The sequence below is a fragment of the Gracilinanus agilis genome, chromosome 1 (genome assembly GCF_016433145.1).
Source record: "Gracilinanus agilis isolate LMUSP501 chromosome 1, AgileGrace, whole genome shotgun sequence".
NCBI lineage: Eukaryota > Metazoa > Chordata > Mammalia > Didelphimorphia > Didelphidae > Gracilinanus > Gracilinanus agilis.
Window position 1 is genome coordinate 644,067,746 of NC_058130.1, and position 17,107 is coordinate 644,084,852.

Sequence of the window (17,107 nt, forward strand, 5' to 3'; positions counted from 1 at the left end):
TAAAACTTGTTTGACCAGTATATTGTACTGAGTTCTTACAGTTCCAGGGTTAGACATGAAATCATTTCTTTTGCAAAGCTCCAACTAGAGTTTTAAAAGTTTCTAATAGTGTAAAATCCTATGTAGGTATACAAAGAAATGTGTGTGTCTATACACACATGTATACATATATATTTATACAATATGCAAAATATGTTTAATGAGATAGGGAGGAAACCGTTTATGTGTTTCACCAAGTAATTCAGAAAACCCAAGTTATTGAACTACTGGCTACACAGTACATTCCAAAATCATTTCCTGTACAAAAATACAGGAGAACCTCCATTTTTAGCAAATTCTGAATAGGAGGATGAAGGTTTTTAGAAAAATATATTTGAGAATGATTTTACACTTCATAAAAATTCATATGGAATTTTAGACTTAACTAAAGCTGCTTTCCTGGTTATTTAAAATGCATCCCTAGTGCAAAGGAAGTCACATCTGGAGTTCCCTTCCGACCTCCAGATTCTGTAACCCTGATCACATTCAGGACATTTGGGCAAAAGGAGTAGCTATGTCCAAATCAGGGTTGTCCCACCTAATCACTAGCTCAGATTTCTTTGGAACGAAAGGCTTTGCGGAGCAAATCTACCCTGGGAAAATACTTCTCACTGAACGCTCAACTTCTGAAAACAACAGATGAAAAGCTGTACTGTTTCTTCTTCAAAGGACGCTTCATTTTGAGGTTCAGAGAGTGCTTCACAGATACTAATTACACTGAGCCTCACCAGACCTTGGGGAACAAGACACAGCACAGACCAGTACTCTGCCATTTCCAAGTGGGTAAACCACAACTTGGAGTCTGTTCACTCTTTCGAGGACTCTACAAATGCAGGTGGGAAAAAGGAGTTTCTCTTCCCCAAACCCCGCAGCCTGATACAATCAGGATTTTCACTCTGCAGCCCCTGAGCATTACACTTGAGGTACAGGAGATACAGGCACGGGTTCCCCTGGCAGCGCGCCCCAGTGCCAGGCACTCCCAGGAGCTAGCGAGGTCCCGGTGCTAGGACTAGTTGCTAGGACTAGTGCGAGGGCGGGGGAGCGCTTCCCCTCCAGCAGCGGAGCCGCGAGCCCGGACCTGTCCCGGCCCAACCTGCCCCAGCCAGTCTCGCGGGATTGCTTAGCTCTCGCGCCCCGTGCGGCTCCCGGATCCCGGCAACTCGCCAGAGCCATTTGCTCCCGCCGCGGGGACCCGAGGGGAGGGAGGCGGCGGCGGCAGTGGCGATAGCGGCCCTGGCTCTAGGCTCACCCATAAGTTCCCCACAGGTAAAGACGCCGCAGTAGTCCGGACCATCCCGTAAGTGACGAACCCTGGGTTCCTACTCCGCGGAGTTCAGTGGAACTACCCCCCACCCCGAGGGTTGAGGGGAAGGGGGAGGAGGTTGTCCTGGTAACGGAGAGAGGCTGCAGGGTGGGGGTGGGCTGCTCTGGCCGGAAGGGGGCGGGGGCGGTGCTCGCGCCCTACTGGGGTTGCTTCATCCTGGTTCCCGGTGCTGAGTAGGCACCCCGTAAGCGTATCACGTCTACAGGTGCTCCCGGGAGGTGGCTGTGGTCACTTGTCCGCACTACCAGAAAGTTTCTCCCGAAATCCGGAGCCAAATCCCCAAAGCCACTTTCCAAGTTAAGTTGCGGAAATCGCCCACCGGGGCTCGAGAGAAGGCTACTGGTGCCCAGGTCGGGAACTGGGATAGCCACTCCTGCTGCGTCCGAGAGGACATATCGTCCCATGCCTGGGTATGGCTTGTAAAGCCATGAAGAGGCTTTTTTTCCCCCAGGGGAGTTTGCGAGGTATAGCGGAGATGGAAAGGGCTTACTTTTTCTTTTTGTGCGCCTCACCCCTGATCAAATTGCTAATCCCTCATTTCTGCTAGTCTGGAGGGGTGGGGAGCGACGCGATGCGGCGGTGCTCTGAGAATAATAATTGTTACTTCTTAACAATTATCTGTAGATTCATAGAGGCATCTTTTTAGATTTGGAGGTAATCTAGTCCAATTCCCTCATTTTACAAATGAAACTAAAACTGAGAAAAGTTCTTGCCAAGGGATCACCCAAAGTAGGAGGTAGAGTTAGGATTTGAACCTAGATCCTCTGATGACAAATCTTTCACCTGTACCATGCATGCATTAGTGCCTTCTATAAAGAAAGCCAAGAAAGTTCATATCTAGCTCTTTGTTCAGCAAGAGGAAAACCCTTTAACTCCAGAATGCTGAAATAGAACCTGGAGAGGCAGCTTGTCAGATTTTGCCATCTGGGACAAGAATTTTATTCCAGGAATTTTATTCCAGTTTATTCCAGGACAATTTAGTAACTGAGCGATCATCTCACTTCTCTGGGCTACAGTTTTCACTTTTATTAAGTGAGGAGGGAGTTACACTAGATGACCTCTAGTCTCTAAGCTACTATGATTCTCTTATTCCTTTGTAATTCATTTTTATAGCATTTTTCTCCCCATCCCTTACCTACCTGCTTTTTTAAATCTTTCATGCTTACTGTTTGTGTATATAGAATATGCAACATAATACAAAGATTTTGTGACTATTCCTTAAAAATTATAGAAATATGCCTTAATACAATTGTAAATTAAAGTTATTAGACATAGTTTTAAACTTGGTTCACATTGACATTTAAGTCTAGATTCAAAATTGTGTCTAAAATCTGACGGTGTGTCCTTGTTTGGTTTTACAGTTAATAAAGAAATAAATTTCAGTAAAAACAGCGTCCTAAAGGATGATAAAATAATGAAACGAGCAATTTGAACAACCTTTTGGTGATGTTGCCCAAGATGGTCAAAATAAATGCATTCCCAACCATGTGGTGAAATCAGAAATTTGAAGAAAATGGAAGCATTCATATTTTTTGTGATGTGTATAATGCTGCCCCTCATTAGAGGGCACAGTTACTTTACCTGTGAACCAATTACTGTTCCCAAATGTGTGAAAATGGCCTACAATATGACATTTTTCCCTAATTTGATGGGGCATTATGACCAGTCTATGGCTGCTATGGAAATGGAGGTGAGTTTTTGTTCTTCCTTTAACTTTGAAGTTTTATAGAACAGTCCAATAGTAAACCACAGGAATAAGTAACTTTCTTTATTCAATAGATATATTTTTCAAGTTGTGTATGTCAAATAGTTTAACAAATAACTTATGGGAAGTTTCCTTATTTCTGTGGAGAAGCCTTTTATGAAGTTAAAGAGTTCTTCCTTAATTTATCTTTTTTAAAATCTTTAATCTTCAAATTCTGGATTTGCTTAAAACAGGAGCATACTTGTACAGAATTAGGACAATGAATGATTTTGAAATGCCATGTAATTAATAATTAATATCTTGCTTCTTGGATTGAAATATAATAATCCTCAAATTTTAAACTAAATTTTTACTTCAATAAACTCACTTCTCATTAAAAAATGAATCAGCATTTTTTAACATTTTGCATGACTTGAAGATTTAAGACCATAATTAAAGTTTTGCAGGGGGGAAAAAAGTCATTTCATATCTAACCTTGGCTCTGTGAGAACTATATGCCTGTCAAACAAGTTTGCATATTTGTTTGAATAATAGTTTGAGCAATATAAAGGAACAGTTCAACCTAAGTTCTCATGGCAAATCTTGAGACACTGCATTTAGCCCAATCAATCTCTGGACACATTTGTGTTTCTTTCAAGACTCAATAAAGGAGAGAGTTGTAATAAACATTTTGATAGAACCTGCTATATTCCAGAAACTGCTAAATGCTTTTTAGAAATATCTCTCATTTTATCCTGTAAAATAGGTACTACTATTATCTCCACTTTATATTTAAAGAAACTGAGGCAAATAGGTTAAGTGACTTGCCCATGGTCACATAACCTATAAGTGTCTGAGGCCAGATTTAAACTCAGGTGTTTCTGACACAGCATTATATGCCTTTGCACCACCAGTTTATTCCTTTTGTTTGAATTATCTATGTACTTATATATTGCCCTCTTGTCTTTTCGATTAGAAAATGTAAACTTCTTGAGGGGAGGGACATAGTCACTTTTGTCTTAGTATTTCCAGGGTTAGCATGATCCCTAGTACAAAGTAAGCATACATGCTTATTAACATACATGTATATGTATAGGTTTATTTTCCTGGATCTTTGATTTCTTCTTTATAGAGGGGGCTCTTGGTGGGAATTTCCTCTACCTACAGAGACCCGCAGCTTCTCTGTAATATTTAGTCTTAGAGATTTGTCTCCAACACAAATAGAGGTTAAGTGGCCTGCCCAGGATCACATAGCAAATATACAGCCAAAGGTAGAATTTAAACCTAAACTAGACTGAAAGGCCAATTCTCTATCCATTATGCTATATAGACTGTCTCTCTTGGGTATTTATGTTCATACTTATTTGAATAATGATTTGAAAAATATAAAGAATATACGTGCATATTATTTATTTTTCTGCCTAGCTATCTTTTATTTATTCACTTGGGCATTTATTTATTTATTGCTTTCCTTTTACTCTGGGTTAAACGGTGTACATAAATGTTTTTAATCCATTTAAACCATAGGCCAAAAGGAAGAAGAAAAAGAAAGGTAGATACATTTAGGAAGAGAAAACCAAGCCTACATCTGAGTTCAGGGGAGTAGAGGAGACGCCTTATGTTATGGGAATTGCAGTAACAACTATTGCCTTAGGTGCCACTCATTATTACACTCCCTCTTAGAGATATGCAAATGTAGGGAGTTTGAGAGAATAAAAAATTACCTGTAGCAACAGGTTCTTGCCCTACTATGCAGATCTATAAAGTTGATCTAACTTATGTTGGAAGACAGCATTGTTTATTTTTATCGCCTCTGTCAAGAAAGCAGTAGTCTAAGAAAGGTTGTTTTCTGTAGAAAAAATAACCAAGAATTGAAAGACTATCTTGAACTTCATTTGTGCAAAGAATAATTCTCAGGCTACCTTATTGTATAGAAGAGATCTGTTAAAAGTACTTTGAGAATAGACACTTCCCAGCTGTGTGACCCTGGGCAAGTCACTTGACCCCCATTGCCTACCCTTACCACTCTTCCACCTATAAGTCAATACACAGAAGTTAAGGGTTTAAAATAAAAAAATAAAGTTATAAAAAAAAAAGTACTTTGAGAAGTATACTATAAATTATATACTTATACTTGTTAGTGTGTATTTTTAACTAGTACTGCAACAAAGAAGATTTTAATTTCTTAAGTAAAGTAATAGGATGCCTTCAGTGAAAATGTATTGTATTCTTTGTTATTTCATCAATGATCTCTATATTACATTATGTGTAATTAATCTTTATATGAAAAGTTAGTTTTCAGAGTATCTTTAGGCGTTTTTTTTTGTATGCCATTTCCTAATTTACCTGTTTGATCTGTTGGCACTATATAATAATTCATCCTTTCATAAGGTAAATTTGAATACAAACATTGGCCATGTTATATTAAGCTATTTAGACAATTTCTTTTTCCCTGGAAAGGAATTTTAAAAGGTATTTAAGAGATGTATCCTTTCTCCTAATTAACTACAATAGTAAAGCAATAAGAACTATTCTGTTCCTTACACTGTATCTAAAATAAAGTTTATTTGTGAAATGTTATTGAATCATTTGCTGCTTAAAAAAAAAACAGCACTGGTCATTTTGAGAGTGTAGAAAGGATACTTTTTTTCTTTCATGATCAAATAATATTTCCTTTCTATGTTAAGCATGTCAGTTGTCCTTAACTATTTGAGTTTTATTGCATCAGTTTATACTTAAAGGGAACAAAAGAAAAGACAGATGAAAAGGACTTTTTCTTAAATCATTTTTCAGTAGACTTTTTGACCTCAGGCAAGTTTGGAAGTGACTACCTAGAGACAAAGCAGGAAATATTTTGAATAAGACTTTTAGAGATGAAACATCTATTTAGGGGTTGTCTTGTCTAATCCTGTTCTAGTATATAAAATTGCCAACAAATGATTATCAGAACTCTTTTTAAACACTCTTATGTGATGGAGAACTTATTACCTCATGATTCAACCTATTGTAGTTTTTGGATAGATCTGATCGTTGCCAAAACATTTAGCTATTTTTTACATGGACTTATCTAGCCTTGTTTACCTCATTCTGTCTTTGCAAAGTTGATTTGTAAATACTTAAGTGTAAGATACTGCTTATCTCCCCATTACATTTCATCTTTTAGATTTAATTTATTCTTACCTATTGATTTTTAAAATTTTTTCTGATTGTGTCATTTACTGTATTAGCTATTTATCTCAGACATTTTACTTCCTAATTTGAAATGCAGGCATTCTTTTTTCAGATAATTTATGAATATTAATAAAGCTGGTAACAACAATGCTTATTTATATTTTTCCCACTGCACTTTAATAACTTCTTGTCCCTTCTTATTCTGCCTTAGTACTTTTAATTTAAAAAAATTAATCATCATCCATTAGTCATATTTTCATACTACAGTATAGAATGGAGATGACTGTAGGGTTTTTTTTAAGAGGTTTTTCCAGCAGAGTCAGAGTTCTACCCGTGTTCTACCTAAACTAGAAAGGTTTCCAAATTGTCTAAGCATTATAAGTCTTTTATGAGAACACTTTCCATTACCCTTCATTACCAGTCCTTATTATATGGCGTCTGTTTCATTTTATCTTAACTGACTATATCAGATGAGTAGAGAGTATTATTACAGATTCAAATTGAGAAGTGTTGATTCAAGCCTTTGCCAACTGTAAAATCTTCTAGATGTAAACTTGGATTAGAAAGTCAGAATTTATTTGTAGCAATTCTTGTCTTTTCTTGTTTTCTTCTATCTTCTAGGGTCCATGTCTAAGTAGAATTTCAATATTATCAAGAAAAAAGTACTACTGTCTCAACAATTCAGTTAGGAGAACATTCTAATCATTCTTGCCCATTTCCTCATTTTCCAAATCAAATAATTGCCATCTAGGCTATTGTAGCCATCTACCTACATTGGATCTAATGAAATGTGCAGTTCAGGTTGTGTGCTTCCTCTTTACTACTATTCCAACCTTAAACATGATTGTTAAACTGTATTCAGATCCCTTTGTGATTGGCTTCTAAGTATTTGGTATGTTGAGAAATATTATTTAGTTTTTTGGCTGGTCATGTGAGATTGTTAACCTGAATCAGTTACTTCTTTGTTCAAATAGTAGCACTTCCCTTCCAGCTTGGACAGAATGCATAGACCAGTAATATTGAGTTACCAACCTTTAGTGCCATATCTTCTTTGGCAGTGTTATTTTAATGAAAAATATAGTTCATGTTATTTTCTTTAAAAACAGCCTAGGTTTGATACTTTCTAGTCACTGATGAATTTCTAACATATAAGGAAAATCATAGGATCATAGATTTAGAACCGTAAGGGGCCTTCATTCTGCAAATGAGGAAACACAAACAGGTTAAATGATATTAAGTTTTTGTTTTTGTTTTTGTTTTTTAATCCTTATCTTCTATTGGTTCTAAAGCAGAAGAGCCATAAGGACTAGAGAGTAGGGGTTAAATGACTTGTCCTGAGATAACACTGCTAGGAAGTGTCTGAGGCCAGATTTAAACCCATGACTGCCATTACCAGGCTTGGTTCTCTATACACTGAACCACCTAGCTGCACTGATATTACATATTAAAGGCAGGATTTGACTAGTCTTTCTGACTCCAAGATAACACCATAGTCATGAAGCCATTAAAATGGTAGGACCAAAAGGTAGAGTATCACTTAGGGCCATTCCTTCTAGGAATTCAGTGGGAAGCAAATCTTCCAACTGGATATTAGAAGTTACCCAACTTTGTATTGCAAAGAATTAACATGTGTTTCTGATATACAACTTGGCTTTTTAAGGGTGTTTTGCAAAGGCTAATTACCTAAGTGAAAAACAAATTGCCCTGGTTTTCCATTGTGTTCATTTTTGCTTGCTCTCTAGAGCATTGTTTCTCAAATTCTGAGGCTTGCCTCCCAAGGGAAATTCTGATCTTTTCCGGAGAAGGCTGAAACTGGCATAGGAAAAATGGAAACAGGAACATTTGTTTTATTCTTGCTGAATTGCTTTCATATAAGCCTGAGCAAAAGCAAAGCTATGTATTGTATTTGGAACAGCATGTGGTGACTCTACTTTTGTTGAATTCTAAAGGGAAATGAGCAAAAAACCTTCCTTTTCCTTTCCACCTGTTAATATGTACTACAGAAACAATGTAATGTTTCCATATCCATTTCCATTTTTATAAAGGGGTAGAGAAAGAAAGGATGAGACCAAAAAAAAAATTCTATTGGCTAGTGATTCTGAAATATTTGTAAATTGCTTTATTAGGGAATTTAATGAATTCAACTCTTGCTGCCATCTCTCTTTATCTTCCCCCCAAAGCTTTCATAACCAGCAACAAAATTTGGGATCTCTAGATCCTTTAAGGCATTACTCAGGTACTTCATCATATGAGGACCCTCTCCTAACTACTGGTCCCTCCTCCCAAGTTGACAGTGTTTCTCTCACCAAATTTCTTCCTATTTATTTAGCATATTCTTTGTATTTACTTCTCTGTGTAAATATTGCTTCCTTCTCCCATCTGCCCTTCCCTCTTCTCCCCCCACCCCCAGTTCCTAGAGAGCTGGGATTGTATTGTCTTTTTCTGTATATTTAGCAACTAGCTCAATGCCTTTCACATAGGAATGAATACATAAGCTGAATGACTGATTCTTACATAGTTTCCATAAGGAAGAGGCCAGACTCAAAAGAGACATTTGAAAATTGATATATCAATTTTGGAAGAAGGTTGCTAAAAACAGTTTATATATATAAACTAATATATATATATTATATTATCAGGTAACATTATATATATTATATTATCAGGTAACATTAGTTAGCAGTTAAAAAGCTATAAGTATCTGAAAATCTTGACATCTAAAAATTATGAGAGTTTAAAACATTGAGACAATAGACTTAGCTATTTCTATTATTACTGACTGAATTTAAGGAAGAAAATTTGACCTAATTTATGAAGCTAAATAAAAGTGCCTATGCAGTGGATAAAAGCTTGTTTTATAAGCAGAATAGTATTTGCATTCAGTGTTACTGATAATACCATGAGCTGACATTTGTATGCTATTTTAAAATTTACAAAGCATTTTATAATACCTTATCTAAAAGGAAGAGAATGAAGTACAAAGGACATAGTTGGAAAAAGAATCAAGAAGTCTGCATTTCTTATATTTTATTAAGTAATTAACTTTATCTTCTCCTCTCTTCTGAGTCCCTATAGTACATACAGGTCAATTTTCTGTTTTTGTTTTTAATGTTTATATGTTGCTTTGCCATTTACAGAATGCCTTTTTCATAAGTATTCTGTGAAATAAGGTAGTGCAAGTATTATTAACTTATCTCCATGGTATTAAATGGCAGAAAAACCAACTTTCTTCATTTGTAAAATAGGAATAACAATCTTTGCCCATCTATTTTAGTAAGTCATTATGAACAGAACATTTTGTAAACTTTAAAATGAGTAGTGGTCTCCATTCCACATAACACAAAAGATTTAACTGAATTATTAAATAGGGGAGAAAATCAGTGCTAAAACCAAGATTTAAAGAACAGTATTCTTTGAGCTATATTAAATACAGCTATTTTATAGAGCACTAGGCCTAGAGTCAGGAAGACCAGAGTTCAAATTTCTCCTCTGACACTTAAAAGCTGTGTGATCCTGGGCAAGTCATTTGGCCTCTCTTTGCCTTGTTTTCCTTAAGTATAAAATGGGGCTAACTGATAGCGCCTATCTCCTGGGGTTTTTTTGAGGATGAAATGAGATAATATATATAAAGAGCTTAGCACAAAGCCTGGGACTTATTAGGTACTATTTAAATGTTAGCTATCATCATCATTTAAAAGACCATTTTGATAGCCTGTTAAAAGTTCTTTAATGGTGCAAGAACTTTATTTAATATGTCTTGGAATAAAAGGGGGCACTTTAGGCATTTGCTGTAATGTAGAGTATTTCTTGACAGTTGCTGGCTTTTAGGCTTTCATCACCACGAAGTCATTGACAACTTCATAATAAAGTACAATTCTCATTTTCCTTAAAACTGCAAAAAAACAACAAAACTAAACTCTGCAATTTTTGATACCCATTATTTATGTATGAATCATTTGTTTTCCAAAGAACAGTCCTACCCTGGTTTGCATCTTTCTTCTCAGAAACATGTGTAGTACTTTTCTTGTTCAACTAACACCTTTGGAGAGACTGTTAAATTATTTCTTTTTAGATATGAGAACCTTTAGGAACCTCCTGTCATAAAGAAAGAAGAGGATATTGGACACAGAAGGACATTTTTTTTTTTTGCTAACTTCCCTTGAAGTAATTAATTTTGATATAGATCTCTGTTAAATGCCTTCTGTATACAAGGCACTGTGTTAGTTACTGAACATGAAGAAATGAAAAATTATATTCCTTAATATTGAATAGTTTATAATTTAATATGTACACAAACAATTGGAATACTAGGTTAATGTATTAAGGATAAAGGGAGAAGAGCTAGACAAAGTGCCATAAGAAAATATAAGAATGGAAAAATCCTTTCAACTGAGTTGGACCAGACTTCACAAAGGAGGTAGCACCTGAGGTGGGTTTTGGCGTGATCTTTAGCAGTGCTTATAATTGCATGGATCAGTTTTTCATGAAAATATTTCATGAAAATAATACAATATGAGTGTCCCAGAGTTTTAAGGATAAGACCAATACTTGATATAGATGGATGGATAATAATGACTGACAGAGGTAAACTTGTTCATTTCTTATTTTTCCTGTTTTCTCTGCTAAAGAGGAATGATCTAAAGACTAACAAAGAACAAAATAACAAAAATGAAAACCAATACTCAAGATAAGTAGAGAATTAATAAGAGAGTGATTGAAGTTACCAGGCAGAGAAGAACTAAATTCCAGGCTCTTAAAAGAATTATTGGGGCAGCTGGGTGCTCAGTGGATTGAGAGTCAGGCCTAGAGATGGGAGGTCCTAGGTTCAAATCCGGCCTCAGACACTTCCCAGCTGTGTGACCCTGGGCAAGTCACTTGACCCCCATTGCCCACCCTTACCACTCTTCCACCAAGGAGCCAATACACAAAAGTTAAGGGTTTAAAAAAAAAAAGAATTATTAACCAAATCTGATGCTGTCTATAACCTCTGTGCATCTTTGCATGCCACAACCATCCTTGAAGTGTACTTCTTCATCTGTGTTTCATAATATCTTCTTTCTGAGTTTGGTTTGGATGTCACTTCCTTTCTAAAGCCTTTCTTGGTCTCCCCAATTGTTGATCCACTCTCCTTCCTCAATTTTTTCATGCTACTATTCTTTGGGTACATTTTTTATTCTCTGATTAGAATTCCTTGAGGGCAGGAACTATTTGAGAATTTTTTTGTCCTTGTATCTCCAATGCCTCTCATAGTATCTTGTACTTGGTAAGTGTTTAAATAAATATTGTATCAAATTTGTTGAAGTAGAACTTAATTTCATAAATTTAACTATGCGACTCAACATATAACTTGATATAATCACCTAAAAACCTGTCTATTCCCTTCTCAAAAATTTTGACAGTGTAGATTGTTGCAAAGATTTTACGAAGATAAAAATATTAACATAAAGGTCAGTGATGTTGAACTTCTTCATTGCATGTTTTTGGCCAAATCATTCATGATCTTTTATATTCTTAAATATTTCTTTTTTTTGAGAGGAGTTGAAAAAGGTTTTTGAATGTCTTTAAAACTGTTACAAAATCTCAAAGTTAGAAGGAATCTCAGAACTATCCATTCCAACTCCTATCTGACTAAAGAATCTCCTATGTAACATCTACAAGTAGTCATCCAGCCTTCACTTGAAGACCCTTATTGTGCTCTCTGGTATAAATTTCTCCATATTTATTTGGTTAAGTCCAGCTATTTTCCTCACTTCACTTTCTTGGACACCATTTCCTCATAAATACATATCAGGGACTGAGATGTGTTAGAGGACAAATGTAATTTCACACACCATGAACATGAGATTCATTTAGTCATACTAGGAGAGTTCTTTTATTTCACTTTTTTTTGGTTAGTTTCCTATTTTAATTAGAAAAAGCTTTCAGGATTATTTGGCATAGGTCTCACATAAGCTTTTTCAAAGACTGATTTTTGTTTGCAATTTTTTGCTGTTTTGTGAGGCAATGTAGCTCATAATATTCCATCTTCTTTTAGATAGAAAGATACATATAGATATATATTTCCAGATTCTTTACAATTTAAAAAAAAGAAATATAGTATATTAGCATATTTTGCTACAACACATATTTTCCATTACATACCAAAACAAACCTTTTTATAGAGTAATTTCCCAGGGGGAAAAACAGTTTAAATATTGATTATTAATAGATAGAATGAAAGTATCCTTTAATTTGGGGAGTATGGGACTAACATTTCCTTTATTTTAATAGAATTTTGTTGCCTCAGTGCTGAAAAAGAGTATATAGCCTGATGACAAAGAAAAAATTGAGGTATAATCAGTGGATAACTCACGTGCTCCATTAGTATCCTTATGATTATAGGAAAATGTGAATTAATGAGTAGACTTCCTTTGGCCAATTTTTTGGAAGGTGTAGACAAAAAAGCTATAAAAATTTAAATTTAGGTTTTATGCTAAATATGAGAATTCTAAAGTAATATTGTGGTTGCTAATTTTAAAATAGTACAGCATAAGTCAACATGACTGTTAGCAGCTTTATTTACAAAGAGGTGGAAAGAATGAAAGTGGAAAAATGTAGATAAAGAAATAGAAAGTACTTCCTAGCTACAAATACCCTAAGTTTAATTCTAAATTCTCCAGACTGCAAATGTGAATCTAAAAGTGAATCGCACCAGAATCCAAAGTCCTAGTTAGGAAGCTGAAATCCAAAGAACCAGGAGATTCCGAAGAACCTTCAGTGCATGTACATGAGGCTAAGACTACCAAGAATCTCATCAGAACTCAGGGTGAAGGGAATGTCCCACGGAAGCACCAACGAGCAGAGGGGTCTCCTAACAAAAGAAACAAGGAAGGAATCACTCCGCTCACCACTGTAAACCAACCAGGGAAAGAGTCTCCTCCTCCAGTCCAGCTCACCAACACAGAGAGAGTGACTGAATCCTCGAGCTGGCCTTTTTAAAGCAGTTTTCTCAATGTCACTTCCTGTCATTCTCCCACTTTACGGGAACAAATGGCAGTCTTTCAATTTTCCAAGCACTGCCCAAGGCAGGGGAGGGGAAAGGGGTGCCAGTGACTTTTGGAGGTATGAGGTTACTTTAGTCAGTGACTTGCAAACTCTCTTACTTAGTATTAAGTAGGGGTACTTTAAGTTCTTGATTTGTTTAGCTAAAAATAGACCAGGGAAGAGTTCATCCTATGTTCACAAAGCCATAGATAACAATCCATATTCTTAAAAGGTGACAGTATTGGGGCAGCTGGGTAGCTCAGTGGAGTGAGAGTCAGGCCTAGAGACAGGTCCTAGGTTCAAACCTGGCCTCAGACACTTCCCAGCTCTGTGACCCTGGGCAAGTCACTTGACCCCCGTTGCCCACCCTTACCACTCTTCCACCTATGAGACAATACACCGAAGTACAAGGGTTAAAAAAAAAAAGTGACAATATTGAAATTTCCTACACTAGGGTATTAGTATTGCTTTTATTTATATTGATATAGCCATTTTGTATGTTCTTTTAGTCTTGTATTTATTGCTCTGTATAATTTCATATGTCTCCTAGTATTTCCCTGAATTCTTACTATTTTATATTCTTTATAGTAAAATACTATAGGATTAGATTCATATACTATATTTTTTTTAAATCAATTTCCCAACAATTTGTTTCCAACTTTTGGTTGTTACAGCTAATGCTACTAGTGTAATTTTTATCCAAGTAGGACTTTTCTTACTACATTGCCTATGAAGGATATTCTACTGTAACCAGACAAGGGTTCTTCCTTCCCTTTAACAGGAGTTAGGCTAGATTTCCTCTTAAAGGCAATGAAAGATCATCTAGGTTACTCAGTGGATAGAAAGCCAGTTCTTGAGATGGGAGGTCCTGGGTTCAAGTTTGACTTCAAACTAAGAAACCGTGTGATCCTGGGCAAGTCACTTAACCCCAGTTACATAGCCCTCACCACTCTTCTGCCTTGAAACCCATCAAGATCTCTCAAAGAAGAAGGATGTTAAAGAATATAAAAGGTAAAGAATGGTATTACCCAAAACAAGTAAATATAAAAGAAAGGCAGTGAAGACAGTACTTGATTGGCTAAGGGAGGAAAAGGAAGGTTCAAGCTATACTTCTCTTAACATAGTTTTCAGATGGCCTCTGCCTGTGTTGGCATGCGTTCCTATTTACCTAGGTGCATAAGAGCCCCTTCCCCCATGAGGTCAGTGCCTTTATGACTTGTTGGATGATGGTACATCATGAGAGTCACCACATCCTGCCCTGCTGACCAAACACATTTCCATTTGGAGAAAGGGGCATGCCTAGAGAACTTAAGTGCTACATATCCTTGCATTATTAGGGCTAGTGAAAAAAAACCTTCTTTTGTTACCTCTCCAATGATTTATGAATGCCTCATTTCATCTCAACATAGAACCTAAACTAACTGAATACCAGTGTCAAAATAGCTCCTAGAAATTCCCAGGAGTGACATTTCTAAGTCAAACATGAACAGTTTAGTGACTTTTCTACTATAATTAAAAATTCTTTTTGAGAATTTTTGAACTGAGTCTCTACTTCATTAACAACTGCTGCAACAATGAGTTTTCTTATTTTTTAGTAGTTTTTGCTAGCTTAAGGGGTATAAGGTAGTATCTTGGGATTGTTTTAATTTACTTTTGCTTCACTATTTTGTTTATTTTCATTTTAAACTGAAGTCCTTTATTATGAAAAGCTTACTTTTAAAAACATAAATTCATCAATGTAATCTACAAAGCTGTCTTGGCTCTTTTTTCATTTTTGCAATTTCATTTTTGTTGATGTTTAGTTTTTTTTATTACAAACATTTATAGATTACTTCCGCTTTGTGAGAAGTCTCTTGTATCAAAGTAAAACAGTTAAATAAAACTAATAACAAACTAACCTTATACCCTTAATCAGAAAGTTCATGCAACATTTCATATCTAAAATACTCCCTCTCTGTTTTTAAGAAATTAATCTGTTTTCTTCTACTTCTTTACCCAACTAGGGGGAAATAAAAAACAGAAGTGAATTTATTGTGATAAATAGGAGTTAAGCAAAACAAATTCTCCCAGTGACTCTACTACACACGTGTAAATACACACACTTACCACACACACTTCACATTCTGCACTTTAAATCTAGCACTTCTCTGTAATGGGTGGCATATTTCATCATCAGTCTTCTGGAATTATGAATAGTTATTGTATTGGTCATAGTTCCAACAGTTTTTATATTTTGGTTTTATGATTGTAGTGTCATATAAATTGTTCTCCTGTTTCTGCTCATTTCATTCTTTATTAGTTTATAAAAAATTCCCCAAAATTGTTCATTTCTGTGATATTGATGTTATAGTATAAATTGATTGTTTCTCCTCACATCTTTCTGGTTCAGTTCATGTAAGTCTTTCTGAAATCATCTGTTCCCTTTTTTCTTAAAGCAGAGTAGTACTTCACAATTACATACCACAATTCATTCAGTAATTCCTTAGTTGTTGCACATCCTCTTTTTTTCTTTTTTTTTGACACTACAAAAAGAACTGCTATAAAAATTTTTGTATGTTAAAAAAATTTTGTATATAAATTTTCCTATTTCTTTTTCATCTTTTTTTGGGAATAGGCCCAGCAGTGGTGTAACTGGGTTGAAGGGCACACACTATTAAGTAACTTTTTGTGTATAATTCTAGATTGCTTTCCAGAATGATTGTACCCACTGACAGTGCATCTATGTGCCCTTTTCCCCATATTGTTTCCCTCTATCATTTGTCATTTTTCTTTTTCTGTCATCTTGGCTACTCTGGGTGTGATCTTGTTTAAGCTTCTTTCTGGCTTTCCTTCTGTTCTAATCTTTAGATTTTTTTTCTGCAATTTTTTTAAAAATTTAAACATTTATTAATAATCATTTTTAACATGGTTACATGATTCATGCTCCTACTTTCACCTTCACCCCCCGCACTCCCCCCACCCATGGCCGACGCACATTTCCACTGGTTTTGTCATGTGTCCTTGATCAAGACCTATTTCCAAATTGTTGGTGGTTGCATTGGTGTGGTAGTTTCGAGTCCACATCCCTAATCATGTCCACCCCGACCCATGCGTTCAAGCAGTTGTTTATCTTCTATGTTTCCTCTCCTGCAGTTCTTCCTCTGAATGTGGGTAGCGTTCTTTACCATAAATCCCTCAGAGCTATCCTGGGTCATTGCATTGTTGCTGGTACAGAAGCCCATTACATTCGATTTTACCACAGTATGTCAGCCTCTGTGTACAATGTTCTTCTGGCTCTGCTCCTTTCGCTCTGCATCAGTTCCTGGAGGTCTCTCCAGTTCGCCTGGAACTCCTCCAGTTTATTATTCCTTTTAGCACAATAGTATTCCATCACCCGCATATACCACAGTTTGTTCAGCCATTCCCCAATTGAAGGACATCCCCTCCTTTTCCAATTTGTTGCCACCACAAAAAGCGCAGCTAGAAATATTTTCATACAAGTCTGTTTATCTATGATCTCTTTGGGGTACAAACCCAACAATGGTATGGCTGGATCAAAGGGTAGGCATTCTTTTATAGCCCTTTGAGCATGATTCCAAATTGCCAGCCAGAATGGTTGGATCAGTTCACAGCTCCACCAGCAATGCATTAATGTCCTAATTTTGCCACATTCCCTCCAACATTCATTACTCTCCCCTTCTTTCATTTTAGCCAATCTGCTAGGTGTGAGGTGATACCTCAGAGTTGTTTTCATTTGCATTTCTCTAATTATTAGAGATTTGGAACACTTTCTCATGTACTTATTGATACTTTTGATTTCTTTACCTGAAAATTGCCTATTCATGTCTCTTGCCCATTTATCAATTGGGGAATGGCTTGATTTTTTA

General features: G+C 36.0%; 1 protein-coding gene across 1 annotated transcript in view; it reads left to right on the plus strand.

Annotated features, from left to right (window-relative positions):
- Window positions 1-807: 807 nt before the first annotated feature.
- Window positions 808-17,107, plus strand: part of FZD6 (frizzled class receptor 6) — a 58,298-nt gene continuing 41,998 nt past the window's right edge. The window contains exons 1-2 of the mRNA XM_044658228.1: window positions 808-874; window positions 2,725-3,053. Of these exons, the coding sequence (XP_044514163.1) occupies window positions 2,835-3,053 (219 nt within the window). The 5' untranslated portion in view covers window positions 808-874; window positions 2,725-2,834. The remainder of the gene's footprint in view (window positions 875-2,724; window positions 3,054-17,107) is intronic.